Here is an 18,704-nt window from a genome sequence, read left to right on the forward strand (position 1 = left end):
CCAGAACCTTTTCATTTTAGGGTTTATCAATTATCCCCTTCAGGGTGAGCCCTACATTTCTCTTTCCCAAACTTTCTTTCTTCCCTTTATACTCGAGTCACATTAACACCATGTTACAAGTTCAAGTAACCATGGATGAAAAAATAAAAACCTCTTGTCTACAGTTTTAGTAATAATGTGAGTACCAGTGACTATTATAAAACCAATGGTTTTCTCCTTTATGGAGGTGTCTAAACTATTCTCAGTAACCATTGCTGGTACCTCACATGCAGCATGCATCAATTCTCAACAAAAACATAGGACCATTAATATTGAGTATACATTACCAATAAACTGAGAACACCAAAATACTTTACTTACTATCTCAAGGAACAGGATGGACATTTATACTTGAAGGATGCATGGCTGCACACTTGACATAAGTTTTCATTACAGGTTTCCATTAGGCAGACAGTTCCTAAATCCAAATCTGGTAGTATTCTGTTCTTGTTATCCTCTGAATGCAGATCTGCAACACAAATAAAGTTACCTGTCTTCCTTCTTCTTCATTATAGAAATTATAATAATTTCATAACATTTTAAAGTGTGAAAAAATTACACAAGCCAATTTCTGTAATCTGCAGCATACATCATTTCTTTGCTTATGCAACAATAATCTATGGATAGTTGGTGATGATAAAGTGACAGAATATGCAAACAGGCTGCAAAAAGGCATCTCTCATACAAATGTAACAATTGCAATAACAGAGAAATCATGGAGGTGAAAAATAAACAATATATTCATAAAACCCCCCTCTCATTTTTTTTTTTTTTTTTTAGGATCCAACCCAAGTCCTTAGGTAACTCATGCCACCTGGTATGGATGTGTCACATCCCAACCCATTTTAAATAGAAAAAACTTGGCAAGTGAGGATAATTAACACCCCTACTTTTATTCACATCTGGCTTCGTCCCTAATTAGACCAAGTTCTAAACTCGCTTTACAGATTTTAAGCTTTACTGAAAGACTTAATATCTATTATTCATTGCTTTTTGTTATCTCTTATTAATATCATTGCACATTGAGCATTCTAAATTATTACACTATTTGTTATAATTTTTTGTTATTCATATATATGTAGGCATTCTCTCCTGTGGATATTTGCTGGTCCCATGGTAAGAATAATGATAATAACGATAATTTGGAGATGGGGTGAGAGTAGAACAATGAGAAAGGTTCCACTGACATAAACAAGTCTAACCTTCCCTAGAATCCCAGGTCCTAATATAACCAGACCTTACCTACCTAACCTCACTTAGGGTGCCATGTCCTGACCAGGCCAGGGGGCAAAAGTAACACTAAGCATTGGAGATAATATACTTAGATTCTATTCAGAAGTAGTCCCATCATTTTGCAAACTACCCATTTAGAGAGAAATAGTGAGGTTTGATTTTAAAACTCCACCAAAAATTAGCTTATACCTTTATAGGCTACGTCTCCATTCCAATCACAATGCCTAACAATACCTAACACTTCCTTTTGTGTTATCAGATGGATTTCATGGAATTTACATGAAAATGCTCTTGTGCCCCTACTCCTATAAGCTGTTTACCCTAGCAATGAGACTATGATAGCTAGGTATAAGCAAAAGACTATGATATAGGTATGCAAAATCATAGGCTTAGGGCAAAGAGCTCAAAACCTACTTTTAAAAGAAGGTAAAACTTTGCTTTAGTTGCGCAGCCTGATTCCCGCAGGTCACCGACTTGGACAGGTCTTTTTGGGGGTCGTCTCCCCCAGTCTCCCGCCCCGACCAGATCAGGGCGTGTCGCCCTAAGTCAGGTTAGGTAAGTAAGATCGGGACCTTGCATTATAGGAAAGGTTAGATTTATTTATGTATGAGGAATCTGTCCTGCTTAATGACTGGCGGGAACCATGCCCTGATGGTCTGGTGGGTGGAGCTCCCGCTAAAGCCCGCCAATAACGTTCAGTTATGCCTGCACAGTTATAACTGCACAGTTGGACTGTGCAGGCACAGGCAAATCTTCGCCAATAACAATACAGCCTTTTTCCTCAGTCCTCTGTAGCAGTCATGGAGTCAACACACAATGCTCTGGCTGTAATTGGCTTGCTGGCATCATAAAAAAAAATCATAAATGTCAAGTACGACATCCAGTGAAAGAGTGGTTGATGAAAACGAATTAAATACTCCCATATGAATTGTCAAGAGTTTAAATCTGACCCCAAGGACTTTCATAATGTTTATTGAATATTTTATGAATGAAGGAAGAGTTTCATGGAAAGATAATTACGTTCGTAATCGTATGCTTTAGTTTCAAAGTTGACACATACCTATAGGCCTAATATTTTTTCTATTTCATTAAAATGGGTTAATATTGATTTGTTTTCCTTTTAAGATTGACCTTCTTGTGATGTGTCACAATGAATGAAAATCCATAGTTTACTACTGTCTTCCTTTGTGAATGTAGTCTCACACTTCATTTCTCTACATTTCCTATTACGTTTTTATCAACCACTCTTTCACTGGACGTCTTACTTGACATTTATGAGTTTTTTGTGATGCCAGCCAGCCATTAGGATAAAACATCGCTACGAGGCCATTTGATCGGAAAAATGAGCCACTTTTCACTCAACATTTAACTGGTGAAACAACAATACAATTCAATATTTAAGCATAACATTCAAAAGATTGAAGTTTCATCAACAAAATGAGATAAATGAAGCCGCCATACGAAGTAAAATAACCATGTGAAGTCTTTGTGAAATATGTGTTCAAGGCAGTTTTTTTTATCCAATATGGTGTGGTATGGTTGTGAGTGCCAGTTGGTTTTACTGTGGCGGACATGTCCTTCCCAACCTTCCCACCGCTCATTTGAACAATATTTGCTTGTACATATATGTAACGTTTGTAGTTGTAATCAGCACAATAAAACAACATTTTGTTGCCTACATTACAACTACAAGATTGTAGTTGTAATGTAGGCTGATTACAACTACAAGATTGTAGTTGTAATCAGCACAATAAAACAACATTTTGTTGCCTACATTAATGAAAGTTTGAGAAGTCTTATTCCCGGGATCAAGGTTTGAACTGAAATGCATTTTTACCTGGTAACTGGTGGTTTTATCCTTACTGCCATCGCAACTGAAACTCCACAGTGCCTATCTGATTGTCATTATACACATTTCATTCTTAATTCATTCCAAATTCCATTTGAATATGTTTACAGCAAAACCAAGGCGGGAACAATTTTTCAGCCTTGTTGCACACCTGGCAGCCAGAATCCACGAGTCGAACAGACAACGGTTTAGCGAATTGTATAATGACAAAAATTTGTACTTTTTGCAAGCACTTTTCATTTATTTAAATCTATATTACTGTTTTGACTTTTTAAGATTTTTAATAATTGTATGGCTGAAATAATTTGATATTAATTTTTAATAATTTTGTGGCTGCAACAATTATAACCTTTAATTTTTGCGTGGTAGGAAAGGCAAGTCATCGCTGCCAATTTAGTGCAACTTGACACAAACGCTGATGCCTCTACAAACTGTTTCCATGATTTCTAGATGTCATAGTAATGCTATAATGATAAAATTGCTCTAATATTTATGCATATATATTACAAACAGATACACTAAATTCACTTATTTCCATGGTACTGTGTAAGTTTTATCCCAAGTTTGAAGGGAAAACACAAACCAATTGGCCACACTGATAAAAAAATAGGAAAGCATGAACACATCATAGCTGTTCTCAGCAAAACCGATGAAATTTGTGTCAGGAATCTGGTTACTTTTACAACAATGAATATTTCAAAATGACAATTTGTCGAAAATTGCATTTTTCCTAACTATACAAACTGAGGTCCTTTAACAATAGAAGTAGCTAGCGGCAGCTGGACGGTCGTAAGCTTCGACAAGGGAGAACGGTAGTTAACTGCTTGTCCGATCGTCGCGCGGCGGTAAACAAATCACTTTTGCTTTTGGCCCATGCAAAATACGCAGAGTGAGGGGTGGCATGAGGAGGGACTATATGTAAAGGACCTCAGGTTGTATAGTTAGGAAAAATGCAATTTTCGACAAATTGTCATTTGTTTCCGATACGTAATACACACCATCGTCCTTTAACAATAGGAAGACTCACTTCTTGGTGGGAGGAATCTGAGTCTTTTGATAAACAGACTGGTGTTCGTCCATCCTGGAATGCCTCCCTGGTCGTAAGAGCGAGGGAGGGATCCAAGCCTCTGTCCGATTGATCGGGGTGTGCACCGCAGGATCAATGGTCAGACCTCTGGGCCGAGTACTAAGAGAGAGGCAAGCGTATCTCTTCGTACCAGCATTGTAAGAACTTTTTCCTTTACATGAGCAAATATAAAGCAATGGGTTTTGTCTCATGTAGGCATCCACTTTCTCCCCCCCCTTGTTGGGAGAAAGTGGTGGATATACACTCCTATCTCTAGTTAAAGAGATAGGATGGAGCTCTGTTGAATAGCTTACCTGCATCTGACTCCCTTCCAGCGTGGTAACGACCGTATCCCTCTAGCCCACAGGTAGAGGTAGAGAAAGATGGTGAAGAGAAGCCAGTCACTCTCTCATTCGCACATTCATTCTCCCAGTCATACCAGGAATCGATGCTGTTCTGCCTGCTCGGGTGCTGGGTAAGCTTACACAACGTGTTGAGCAGCCACCACAGGTCCCAAGGAAAAAGTATCCAAGGACTTGTGGGCAATATCCCGAAGGTAGAAGGACGTGAAGGTGGTCCTGGTTGGCCCAGACACCTGCCTTCAGGACCTGCGCCACGGAGAAGTTCTTACGGAACGCTAAGGAGGGTCCGATACCTCTGACTTCGTGGGCTCTCGGTCGGAGCGTACGGATGTCGTCGCTACCATCAGCCTCGTACGCTCTCCTGATCACCTCACGTAGCCAGAAAGAAAGCGTGTTCTTGGAAACTTCTTTCTTGGTAACCCAGTGCTAACGAAGAGGCGTCGACACTCAGGCCTGAGTGTCGAGTTCTCTTCAGATAGCGCCGTAGCGCCCTACAGGACAAAGCAGCATCTCATCCGCATCATTATCGGTGAAGTCCAGAGGGAGGGGATCGTGAAAGACTTGAACCTGTCGTCAGGGATCGACGGATTCTGAGTCTTGGCTACGAAGTTCGGGACGAAATCGAGCATCACAGATCCCCAGCCTCTGGTGTGTTTAACATCATAAGAAAGACCATGTAGTTCCCCTACTCTCTTCGCCGATGCCAGGGCCAGGCAAGAAGAGGGTCTTGAGGGTCAGATCCCATGTCTGACGACTCTCGGAGTGGCTCGAAGGTCTTCGAGTCAAACTCCTAAGGACGAGAGTCACATCCCACGCAGGGGGCCTGAGTTCCCTGGGTGGGCAAGACCTTTCGAAGCTCGAAGCTCCTCATTAGCAAGGAGATCTCGAACGAATTCGAGATGTCCAGTCCCCTCAGTTTAGGACGAGAGCCAGGGCGGCTCTATACTTATACCTTTAACTGTGGTACTGAGAGGAGATTCTCTCGGCGAAGAAACACGAGGAAATCCGCTACCTGCTGAAGAGTGGCTCTGAGAGGAGACAGACCCTGTCTACGACACCAACCACAGAAGACGGCCCACTTCCCCTGGTACACAGCTGCAGAGGACTGTCGGACGTGTCCAGCCATCTCTGTTGCTGCGCTACGAGAAAAGCCTCTCGTTCGCAAGAGATGGTGGATAACAGCCAGCCGTGAAGTTGAAGGGACTGGACTGCTTGGTGGTACCGTTCTAGAAGGTTGTGCCAACTGGGTAGCTCTCTCGGTGCGTCCGCAAGAAGAGCCAGCAGGTCCGGATACCAAACGGCTTGAGGCCGTTTGGGAGCCACCAGGATCATTCTGAGATTGGGAGTGACCAGCGCTCGACTGATCACTTTCCGAATCAGACAGAAGGGAGGAAAGGCGTAGGCGAAGAGGTTGTCCCAGGGGTGTTGGAGAGCGTCCTCTGCAGCTGCCCATGGGTCCGGCACGGCTGAAAAGAAAACCTGAAGTTTTCTGTTGTGCCGGGTGGCGAACAGGTCTACGACGGTCGCCCCCACAGGTTGAAGAGCCTTTCTGCCACGTCTTGGTGTAGAGACAGTCGGTCCCTATCACCTGATCCCGACGGCTGAGCTTGTCCGCTACTACATTCCTCTTGCCTGGAAATGTAGCGTGCTGACAGCTCTATCGAGTGAGCCGTGGCCCACTCGTGCACCTGCACCGTCAACGATGGAGCGGAAGAGACACTAGCCCCCCCTGCTTGTTGACATATGCCACTACTGTGGTGTTGTCGCACATCAACACCACTGAGTGTCCCACCAAGCGGTCCCTGAAACTCTCGGAGAGCGTTGAACGCCGCCTTGAGTTCAGGACATTGATGTGAAGGTGCTTTTCGTGATGGTCCCACACACCTGCAGTCAGCAACTCCTCCAGGTGTGCGCCCCATCCCTCGGTCGATGCGTCTGAGAACAGAAGCATCTCCGTGGGGGGGAGTGCGTATGGGCACTCCTCTTAAGAGGTTCTTGTCGTCGAGCCACCAGGCTAGGTCCTGCCTCACCTTGTCCGTGATAGCCACGGGAAAGTAAGGAGGATCCTGGCCTGAGACCAACTCTCCCTTAGTCCTCACTGGAGAGACCGCAGGTGAAGACGCCGTGAGGGACTAACTTCTCGAGTGACGACAGATGGCCAATCACGACTTGCCATTGCTGTGCTGCCTGTTCCTGCCGAGACAGGAACCGGCCGGCTGCCTCCCTCCCTGAATTTGCTGATACGCAAGTCTGCGGGAAAAGACCTGCCCTGCTACCGTGTCCTATCAGCATACCCAGGTACTTCATCTTCTGCTTGGGTTCGAGATCGGACTTCTCGTAGTTTTATCACGATCCCCAGATCGCGACAAAACTTGAGGAGTCGATCTCTGTCCTGTAGCAACTGCGAGCGGGAGCTCGCCAGGACTAGCCAATCGTCGAGATACCTCAGAAGACGTATCCCGTGCGAATGGGCCCAAGCTGACACCAGAGTGAAACACTCGCGTGAACACCTGGGGCGGTTGAGAGACCGAAACAAAGTGCCCTGAATTGGTACACCGTCCCGTCGAAAATGAAGCGGAGGTACTTTCTGGAGGACTGATGGATGGGTATTTGAAAATACGCGTCCTTCAAGTCCACTGAAAGCATGAAATCGTTCCCCTGATCGAGTCGAGCACCGAGCGTGCCGACTCCATCGTGAACCGCGTCGTGCGAACGAAGCGGTTCAGGGGAGAGAGGTCTATCACCGGACGCCAGCCCCCCGATGCCTTCTCCACTAGGAAGAGGCGGCTGTAAAAACCAAAAGCCCGGTGACTGGTCCTCCACGATTTCTACAGCTCGTTTCGCCAGCATGGTCTTGATCTCCTGTCGAAGAGCGTTGGTCCTTTGATGATCCCCGGACATAGGTCTGTAGATGGACCGGTTTGGAGATGAGGGGGGGCCGAGACTCGAAGGGTAGTAGATACCCCTCCCGAAGGACGTCTACTATCCAGTTCTCGGCGCCGTAGCGCTGCCAAGTCGCCCAATGGCTCGCCAGGCACCCCCCCACTTCCGGCAGCAGGTGAGGGGGAACGCCGTCCCTAGCGTTTCCCTCCTCGTTTCGACTTCTTTCCACCACCTCCTCGGGGAAAGGAGGGTTGGGCGGGAGAGGGCTGGTTACGGCCTCCTCTAGCAGAAGTTGAAACAGCAGGAGTCTGCACACGGGGCTTAGACGGTGCAAACTCTTCGCCGCCGTGGAAGCGCTAGCCAAGCTCTTTGGTTTGGCCGCAGTCGCTCGAGATTGCCCAGTAACCTTCGAGACTGCCTGGTGAACTAAGCGGTCACTGTCGTCAGTGCGCCGCCTTTCCACCGCAGCGTCCACCATCTCTCCAGGAAAGAGAGCTGGGGAACTCCTAAGAGGTCCATTTCGAAGCCCGAGTGCGCCTCACCCCGCCGGCCCCCTTGGTCACTCGGGTAAGGACTGCGTCCCTACGTCGAAGAACCAAGTTGGCCCACAGGTTAGCAGTCTGATGGGCGAGGTAAGAGATCGCTCTTCCTCCAGACTGGCACAGTCTCCTAAAAGAAGCGTCGTCTTCGAGAGCAGAACTCCCGGAGCCGGCCGCTACTTTGGATATTGTGAGGGACCACAAATCCAACCAGGAAACTGCCTGGAATGCTGCCATAGCGGTAGATTCCAGGGCAAGTGCCTCCTGCTGCGAGAACCATAGGGTTCTCCGACAGGAGCTGCTGCAGGGACACACCTGGAGTCAGCCTCGCTAACTCCGGGTTAACCTGTTTCGGCAGTATCGGGTCTTCCGAAGGCACGTAGAATCGCCTCTGCCGCTGTAGAGGGGGAGGAAGCAGCTTAGAAGACCGTCCGGACTTTAGCGAGTCCTCCCGTCCTGAGACGAGATTCTCCACCTGATCCAGGACTGAGTCTGCAAGCTCTGATCGCGGTAACCCCACCATCATTTTGGGCTCCTCTTGGGACCCCAAAAATGATTCGAGCCGGGACGTGGGCTCTGCGGTGGTAGCGGCGATCCTTCCGCAAGGTCATTATGCAGACGCATCAGCTTAATGACCTCTGCAAAGTCCTCTGTATCTCGGGAGTTACTGCTCTTTGTGGAGTAGGACCGTCCAGTCCCTCCAGCAAGAGCAGGTCCCGCGATACTCCTCCTTCAGAAGGAGGAACAGCGACAGACCCCTGACGGTCGCCTCCAACTACTTGCGCGTATGTTCTGGTCGGTCCTAAAACCGTGCCTGAGCCATACGGCGTCATAGCCGGGTCACGAGCGGCGCACCTCTCGTGATCGCTCCTCGGTACCTCGCTCCTCCCGGTATAGCCTGAGGAGGTTGAAGGTATGGGAGAGGCAGACCTGACGCTCCCCCCCCCCCTCGCTCGCTGGCAGGACCAGCGTGCGTGGAGGGCTGCTGCTGATCGTCAACCGCGGTGACGGTCGAGCAGCAGGCCTAGCCTTGCCGCTCGCCTGTGGCGATAGGCTCGGCTGAGAACGTCGAGACCGATCTCTAGCGTCAGGCGAGCTGCCGCTGGTCACCGTCTCCGCCCGGTCCCATCGGGAGCGGCGGACGGGTGACCTGCTAGGCTCTCTGTCGCGTCGAGACCGGCCAGCGTCCTCATCGGCGCGTCGAGCCGCTGGTACCAGCCGTGGCTGGTACCGCGGCCGCGGGGCTCCTCCTTCCTCGCCTCAACCCGTGGCTGGTCAGCGACCGTCACGTCAGCCCGAGCAGCCAGTTGATCGCTGCAGAGCGTCCACTGGCCTGGCGAGAGTCGTGTGCAACGACGCTCCGCCAGTCCCTTTGCTCCGCGCCGCTGTCTTGACGGCGAGCGAGCTCGGGCGTCAAAAACTTGGCCTGGACGTCTCCCTTGGAAGAGTGTCCACTCGGTGCTTCTCGCGAACGAGGGAGACCGAGACGGAACCTGGTTTAGCGGCAGAACCGCTAGCACCCAGGTGAGGACAGCACCAGCCGAGGCTGGTGCACCTCTGGTCCCCCGTCGACTCTTCTTTGCAGAAGGAAGCGACGGGCCCCCGTTCCGAAGGAACAGGAGGACCATCAGAAGAGCTCCCCCGACTCGCCTGAGCGAGCCGGGCCCTTAGAAGATCCCGAAGGAGTCTTCTTAGGGGGGAGGAGGCAGCCTTCTTCTTCTTCAGCTGTTTAGCCTTAGAAGTCGAAGGGGAAGAGAGCAGCGACGACGAAAACGATGACGACACCTTCTTCCTCTTCTTCTTCTTCTTCTTCTCTTCGCCAGCTCCGTCAGGACGACGTCAGGTCCTTCCATCCAGGAGGGAGCCGGGGCAGTTGCCGAAGCAACAGGGCCCCGACTGCACCTGTCCGGAAAGACCTGAGACTGTGACAGCACCACCAACAGCAGGAACAACAGGACAGGTCCGGGAACAGCAGGAACAGCAGTGGAACATGATCTGAAAGGGAATGAGCAGCAGGGACAGCAACAGTACGGCAGGCACGCAGGTACCACAGGAGAGCCAGGCGTCCTGTCGGCAGCTACCGTCATCCTCGGCACTGGCGGCAGGGGTCCAGGGGGGTACTCTTGGGGCAGCGGAAGTCCCGGGGTCGGCAATACAAAGAACCCAGGTGGCGGTGGCACCGGTCCTCTTTGGTACGGCAGCAATCGGTTTTTTTGAATTGCAGCCATGGGTGTTACCGACATCACATGTGGTGTGTACACCAAGTGCGTGGCATCTCATATGCTGGTGTAGAAAATAGTATGGTAGTAGTATGTTACCGTACCATGAGTGACCACTCCGACCCACCCCGCCAACCGCTGAAATCAACCCTGTATGCTAGGCACTCCCTGCAGTCCCAGCGACTACCCACACCTGTCCCAGGTCGTCCTTCGCTGATGGCACACCTGCGTAAGCACAGTCGGGTTAGTTAGAGGGGTTTCCTCACGCTTGGGGGGAGAAGAACCCACCCAGAGCGTACGGAAGACCCCGAGTACAACTGGACGTCCGGGTAGCGGCGCCCTCCTCCACACTCGACGGATCGAGAGAGGAGAAGGACGCCGCTACCCCCCCACCCGCAGGGAAGGCCGCGAAACGTGGGGGGGCTGGCCCGGGGGGCAGGAAAGAGACGAAGTGTCCGTTACCCAAAGGAGTCACTGGACTTTCCGATGACTTCTTGGGCGGCCTAAGTCTCTTCCTGCCCTCGTACAGAACCCACTGCGCCTCGGACCAAATGCATACAAGTTACACTGCTCGTTGCGGTGGGCACTCTCGCCCACCCCCGACAGCGAGTACAACCTCGTGTGGATCAACATCCACAAATGATCTGAAATCCCGCCGCATCTACCCCCTCCAGCCGGGACACTCTACGGGCGACTGGGGGGGCGCGGCGAAATCCCTCCATTTTTCTTGATCACTCATCTTAATGAACAAAAGAAATGCAAAGTACTTACAATTACTCTCAATCACACTAGGAAAAGAGGGCAGATCTCAAAACTCAAAGCAAAACGACAAAAAGCGGGCAGAGCGAATGACGAGCACGTCCTCTCCACACACGGCCGAAAGCAAAAGTGATTTGTTTACCTCCCAGTCCGCGCGGCGCGCGAACGATCGGACAAGCAGTTAACTACCGTTCTCCCCTTGTTCGAAGCTTACGACCGTTCCAGCTGCCGCTAGCTACTTCCTATTGTTAAAGGACCGATGGTTTGTATTACGTATCGGAACAAATGAATTATCATGAATACATAATAAACATATGCAATTCATAACCTTATTCTGGTGTTTAACTGATTATTTAAATGTTATGTAGCGTGCTCTTCTTCTTCTTCCTGAACAATTGCCATGTTTACCTGTCCACAAGTGTAAACACCATCGTTCGTTTAAGATTGTTGTGAAGAATGTCCCAGCATCTATAAGTCCTAGCACAGGAAATGGGAAGTTTGTTCACAAGTGACTCCGCAAACATCAAGATGGCGTCAATCTTCTATAGTATGTAAGGTGTTTCAGGTAAAAATTTCGAAAGCGTCATGGAGGTAAATTAGCACTATGCATGGCTAGACTTTCATTAACTTCTGTTTTTAATAGAAAATTATGGCCTTAATTTCTTACTTGAGAGAAAACACTTCCTTCAAGAGGAAAGTAGAGGTCGTGAGGTGTTGCTTCCACTTGGGAGAAAACACTTACTTCGAGAGAAAATAGGGGAAACAATGCAGTGGATCCATTGTCATCAAGTGGATCAGCCTTATTCTCTCGATATTTAATTGGTGAAACAAGAATACAATTACATCTTTAAGCATACCATTCAAAAGATTGAAGTTTCATCAACATAATGTGATATATGAAAGCGCCAAATGAACTAAAATAGGCATGTGAGGGCTTCATGAAATATGTTTTCAAGGCAGTTTTTAAATACAATATGGCGTCCAACGACTGAGATGCTATTCGTAACCGGTAAGGATCTTTCCCAGCCTTCCCAGCACTCATTTGAACAATATTTGTTTATACATATAAGTAACGTTTATTGATCTTACTCAAGATTACAGTTGTAATCAGCACAATAAAACAACATTCTGTTGTCTATATTAGTGAAAGTATGAAACTTTTTATTCCCAGGGTCATGGTTTGAACTGAAAATGATATTTGTTATAATACAATAAAGTTTTTATGCATACTTACCTGGCAGGTATATATAGCTGTATTTTCTGAAGTCCGACAGAATTTAAAAAACTTCCGACACACGCGTGGTCGGCCCAGTGGGTTAGTACCCATTCCCGCCGCTGGGGAGGCGGGTATCAGAACCATTCCCATTTTCTATTCATAATTTTTATTTCCACTGTCCCTGAGGGGAGGTGGGTGGGTACTTGAATATATATATATCTGCCAGTTAAAGTATGAAACAACTTATTGTATCATAACAATATCATTTTTGCTCATGAACTTACCTGTCAGATATATATATAGTTTGAACCCCACCGTTGGAGGTGGGAAGGGACAGAATAGAAGGATTTTTGGGACACAAATGCATGCAGATGATTTACATCTTGGTTCCACCACCCCTGTTAGCATAGCCGACTTCGTGATTACTGTCAACCCCAAGTCTGCTTCTGCTTTACTAGAGTTCCAGCGAGGTAGAGACCTATGAAGCTGGTGCACTCCCAGATGATCTGTCAACGGGGGCGTGACCACAATGTGACTAGACCATATTGACCATACCATGACTGGGCTAAGAAGTAAAAAAAAAAAATAAATATATATATAATTATATATATCACCACCTGGACCAACCTAGCAAGTTAATGTGTGTTAACTAAGGCTTCAGAGTTAGAAGTCGCCGTTGTCAGCGACTCACAACTAAATTAAGAGCTCTTCCTAACCATTTTCTACAGGATAGGATGAGTAGTACTTCTGCCCCCAAGATGTGTCTGCAGACACGTATGGCCCTAGCGAGCAGCAGATCTCATATGCCATCTTCACATCTCGCAGGGATGTGGAAGTGAACCCAGAGTTTTTGCTTCGCTAAACATGGTACTCAGGATGTTTGCTGAGTGCCATGCTCTGTTGAAATGCTTCCGAGGCCGCGCCCTCACCTCGGTGAGCATTCAGATAAAAAGCTTTCAAATCTTTGCAAACACCAATGAAGGAGCATTTTTGAAAGAACTCTAACCCTAAACCAGGGTGTACTTTCGATATGGGCAAGTCTGGTCTTTTTCGGAACCAAACTGCAGATTGCCCGACTGACTTCGACTTTCTTGATTTAAGTAGATAAAACTTGAGAGACCTGACAGGGCACAGGAAAACTCTCCTCTGGCTCCTGCCCACTAACTTGTGCCCATCCTTGCTTCCAGATCCTGGCCCAAGGACAAAAGGTTTCCATTCTTAGGCATAAACGAAAGGCTTAGAGAGCACACCTCCTTGTGTTCTCTAAAGCACAAAACTTGTGACGATGGCTTAAAATCTCACTAACCCTCTTTGTCGTATCTAGGGTGGTTAGAGAAAAAGGCCTTCCTGTCACATACAAGAATTAACAGGCAGGAGAGTTCGAATGCTTTGACATCAACGAACTTCAAGACTACGTCTAAGTTTCCATATTGAAAGCTTCGATCCGGAAATGCACAGTCTGTACTAAGTCAGGTGAACGACCATTGACCATTCAGACGAATCAAGGACAGGCAAGGCTTGTACCCTGAAGACCAAAGGCAACTATTCTTAGCTGAAGGATGAGTGTCTGGGACTGCCTGGGCGATTCAATCAAGCAAACCTTGGGGGTGTATCAACGCAACCCACGTCCGTCCGCAATCGACTTCCGTCCAATAAGAAACTCAGGGCTACTATATGTCGCCTGATCTCGCACGAGTGTCTGACTCCGAGAAAACGGCGCGGCAAAAAGTAGATGGTGAGCTAGAATCGAGATTCCACAGACCTCAATGATCGTGAAGGTCCTTTTTGTTGTTTGACAGATGCAAATCTGTCAAACAACATTCTCTGTTGTCCTGTTCGCACTGGCAGAATTTTCAACTCTCGGCAACCGCTAGACCACTGGTAGTTCAGGTGATCTCCCCCAACTTCCCGTGGCGCTGGTAACTTTGGAACTATTCCCGTTTCCTCAAGATTTTTCTCTGAACCCTGTCTCCTAGGGGAGGAGGGGGTGGGGAATTTAATTATATATACCTGCCAGGTAAGTATGCATAAAACTTTATTGTATCATAACAATATCATTTTTATGCATACACTTACCTGGCAGGTATATATATAGCTGATTGACACATTTGGAGGTGGGTCCCAGACAGCAACATCGTCATAATTCAAAAATTAACTAATTTTTTTTAAATTATTTATTAAGTTTCCTTTACTGCTAAGGTAGCTGACTTCGTAGGTTTCCTGCCTCTTAGCCTGTTAAACCTTAGTAGCTCTCAACTAGGATGTGACCTGTTTTGTTGAGAAAGCTAATAAACAAGGGTCTGACAACTTGGACGGGACCAATTTGTTGACAGGAAACCCTAGCCCTCTCTTACCAGGGGCATTCATGCTAGGATAAGTTATACCACCTGAACCAACACACAAAGCTAACGTAACACATTACACTTCACATACTGAAGAGGAAATAACCCTCTCAGACAACCATAAAAAGAACACCACTTAATTAAAAATACCTAGCATGTTAGTAATCTATCGTTGCTGCCCGTCGATCGAGACGATTCGTACGGACTTTTTGCAATCCTGTAACGAACCTCTAATGATCGTTACATTTTTCTACGCCTATTGTTATAATAGGCGCTTTCTCGTAAACTCGAGCAGGGACCGAGAGAAGATACTTTCTTAAGATAGAGAGAGCTGTGGAATATCGAGTTTGATGTGGACCACTGTTTCCAAAAACTCGTTTTCGAGGGACTGGAGGGACGACCCCGATTGCATTTACTTCTTTCGATTAAGAAATCCAGGACATCTGAAACACTATCCAATGTCCGGTACCTTCTTTCTATTCAGACGCACTAGGAGATGTTCAGAATAATTCCTAGATCTTGAATAATATTTCAGTTTCCCGGTAGGAAAAAACTGTGGTCTGAATTGCAGTCTATTCGGGAAACAAACTTCTTCCGGAAGAAAGGGTCCCCAGCAAGCTCATCCATTATCCTCCCCGAGTATGCTTACTTCCCTCCCCCAAAAGGCTGCGCTTTTGGCCTAAGCAGGAGAGCATATAAAAGTGCAATGTTGCGGTAGACTCGTAGTTCTCTTACCGTGCGGTAACGAGCACCCCGAAAGGATTAAGAGATAACTCTGTTGAACATAGTAAAGGCAAAAACTAATGCAACGTTTATTCATTCACGTAAGAAAATCCCCTCAATCTTAGGGCTAAAGTCCGGATTTTGTAGGACAGAGATACAGTTTTAGTCAGTCAATCCCGCAGGAGAGAACCGTAACCCGCCAGCACAGAGATAACGGTTTTAGTCAGTCATCCCGCAGGAGAGAGAGACGTACTACAGCGCATGACAGCGCACGATCTGTTACTGGTGGCTCGTTTGGAAACTTGGACAGTCAGGACACAGCAGCAAGGCCCAGCAGCTTACGAACGTCGTCTCTTAACTTTATGTCTGGGTTTTGCCAGCTACCCTATTCTACTAAGAAATATGGTTCCTTTTTTTTTGTTATTTTTTTAACAAAAATAGACTCTCAAGCTGGGTATATTTAAGCGCAAACAGAAAAAACGCTAAAATATATAGAAATGCGTTTGTGTCGTCAGAACACTTACCATACAACGGTAAAAGATAAATCGGAACTCTGGAAGGCTGCAGGGTAGTGACGATTAAATGTCCTTAAAATAGTAGACAATAGACCTCTCGGTTGCCTCCGAAGAGGTAACTACAGCAAGCGTGTATGACTTGAACCAACCAGTAGTAAAATAACGCAAAGGCAAAAAATTTTATTATATCACAATAAAGTTTGTTCATACTTACCTGGCAGACATATATATAGCTGAATTCGGAATACAGCTACATACATCTGACAGGCCAAGTTTCATGAACAAAACTTAGCAGAAACGAAGCATACATCTCAAGAAACTTCTTAAGATACTGGACATAAGCGTTTCATTGACGTAGTCTACAAGTCCCTATTTTCTTGTACGAGTCTGCGAATGAGGAAGGAGAGCTCTCCGAACCTTGTCCTTATTTTCGCTTACGCCATCTCAAGTTAAGGGAGATGTTTGTCAATGAGAACTAACCCCAATTATTAACGGTACAGAGATATTTTGTCAATGAAGGGGAGACCCACGTTACTTGACAAAACGATAGTATATTGTCAATGGGGGAAAGTCACTGAATTGAACAAAACGTAATCCAGGAAGTCGAGCCTTTTATTTTTCGATTCCCGTCTCAAACAAGGAAGGGACAAGATCCTGTTAAGAGACTGGGGCTTACGGTAGGTTAGAAACGACGATGCTCAATCGCATGGAAGTCTCGACTAGAAACTACAAAATCTATCATCTGAAAAACCCTTTTCAGATGGTCTAAAAAGCTTTAAATTTATTGGCAGTATAGCAAAGGAAGTCTTGTCTTGCGCTTTCTGAAGAGCGTCCTTTTGATGAGTGCCTTTGCAAGAATCCTACTGAACGTTGCCGAAAATCTGACGGTTTCAGGACGTCGAGCCTTTACATAACCCGTACTGTCCTTATCTCAAAGTCTTTGCTGAGTTAGACACGAGATCTTCCCTTGAGCTTTTCCTTAACTCCATCCACCTTTGCGAAAAAGCAATATCATATTGACAGAAGACCTCTTGAATTCACGAAACCCGAGGGTCTTGCTGGGTTTCGAAGACGAAGTTCTGTTCACTTTTTTGAGGCTCAAATCTTAAACAAGAGATTGAAAGGTTCAACAGGAAACGTTCTGGTGCGCGCTCGGCGTCCCACTGACGAGGACGCTCGGGGCGTTCCTGGTGCGCGCTCAGGCGTCCACTGACGAGGACGCGTCGGCGTCCACTGGCGAGGACGCTTCGGCGTCCTGGTGCGCGCATCGGCGGCCCACCCTGGAGAGGACGCTCGGCGTCCACTGGTGAGTGCGTCCATCCGAGCGTCCTTTCAAGCCGATCGTCCAAATAAGCGTGCAGAAAAGCGTCACGCTCCTGACCAGGCGTCAAAACAAGCGAGAGAAACTGCCTTCTTTTTCCTATTTCTTGGTGGAAAGAAGTACAGACGTGATCAGGCAACTTTCGCCTTCTTACTTCTCACTGAAACACATAACGAGGGAGAAGGGACGTGAAGCGTCTCTTCTATAAAGCTTCTTAGAGGGCGCGAGTCCTTCCGAGAGCTCCACCCTTGTGCGGGGAGGACGCCTCGGAGGACGAGAAGCAACTCCTTCAGGATTCGTGCATGTGCACGCACTTTGGCAGTCTGGGGATTTTCATCAGAAACTGCCGAAGGCACGCCAGATCGTGGGGTTCCCTGTAACCCTCCTTCGGCTTTCGACATGCCCTCTCCCTTGGTTCTGGGAGTTCGACAGAGGTCTAGACCTAGAGGCGTTATAAGGCCGATCTGACGCACCCTCCACTACACAAGGGGCACTGTCACTGCACTTAGCCACTTCACTATTGCTCTCTAAAGCAAACACTTTCGATTCTAAGTTACGAATCGAAATAGTATAAGAGAAAGGGCAATAACCTCTACAGACACTGTTTTAGGGCCCGAAGGCAACATTACAGGGTTAGGCGTAACAAAAACAGAAGTAGAACTCTTCACAACAATGAAGGAGAGCGATCACCTCTCGCAGACATAGTCATAACCCGTCGGCCATACTACAGCGTTAGGCAAAATAAAGTCTACCGAAGGTTAGCAGTATCACTACCCTGACTTTCGTAATTGATTAATTGCGTACATACTAAACAAACTTTTTCCTTACTGGAATTAGACACGTTTACTGATTAATTGCGTACATACGAATCATACTTTTTTCCTTACGGAAATAGACATGTTTACTGATTAATTGCGCCCCCCAAGTGCGGAACTACCGAAGCTTTTCGGTAGCCACACCCTATCTTTGCAGACAACACCCTCTGAAACTAGCCTAACTAGATTCAGATATCTTATGCAAAAATGAATCAAATTCAAATCATTTAAGATAGCGTATGCCTAGCCACAAATCCAAGTAAATAAATTAACAAAAGACAATTAGGATACTTAGCGACAAATGAAGTTTCCAAATCCTAAGCCGGAGGTACTGAAAACAGGTGTTTTTTCAGTACCGGCGACAGAAAATTTATGAATAGAAAATGGGAATGGTTCCTGATACCCGCCTCCCAGCGGCGGGAATGGGTACTAACCACCTGGCCGACCACTGCGTGTGTCGGAAGTTTTTTAAATTCTGTCGGACTTCAGAAAATACAGCTATATATATACCTGCCAGGTAAGTGTCATGCATAAAAATCATTTTTACCTTGTAATCGGTGGTTTTATCCTTACTGCCATCACAACTGAAACTCCACAGTGCTTATTGATTGTAATTATACACATTTTTGGTCTTAATTCACTCCAAACTGCACTTGAACTACGTTGCTGTTCCTGGTTCCTAAGCGCTCACTCCACAAACACAGTTGCGGGCAGCACACGACTACACTGTTTATGAGGTGGAAAACTTTACTCTCTTAATTGTTTACCTTACTCATTATTTAGTTTAACTTTACTTTTTTACTTCAAAATGCTTATTTTAATT

The 18,704-nt window shown here is 46.9% G+C and overlaps 1 protein-coding gene across 2 annotated transcripts in view; it reads right to left on the reverse strand.

Moving 5' to 3' along the window:
- LOC135225401 (zinc finger HIT domain-containing protein 3-like) overlaps window positions 1-539 on the reverse strand; it is a 49,176-nt gene extending 48,637 nt beyond the window's left edge. For both annotated transcript variants that reach the window (XM_064264743.1, XM_064264737.1), the window contains exon 1: window positions 361-539. In XM_064264743.1, coding sequence (XP_064120813.1) covers window positions 361-443 — 83 coding nt within the window. In that variant the 5' untranslated portion in view covers window positions 444-539. The remainder of the gene's footprint in view (window positions 1-360) is intronic.
- Window positions 540-18,704: the final 18,165 nt, after the last annotated feature.

This window comes from Macrobrachium nipponense, chromosome 20 (genome assembly GCF_015104395.2).
Source record: "Macrobrachium nipponense isolate FS-2020 chromosome 20, ASM1510439v2, whole genome shotgun sequence".
Classification (NCBI taxonomy): domain Eukaryota; kingdom Metazoa; phylum Arthropoda; class Malacostraca; order Decapoda; family Palaemonidae; genus Macrobrachium; species Macrobrachium nipponense.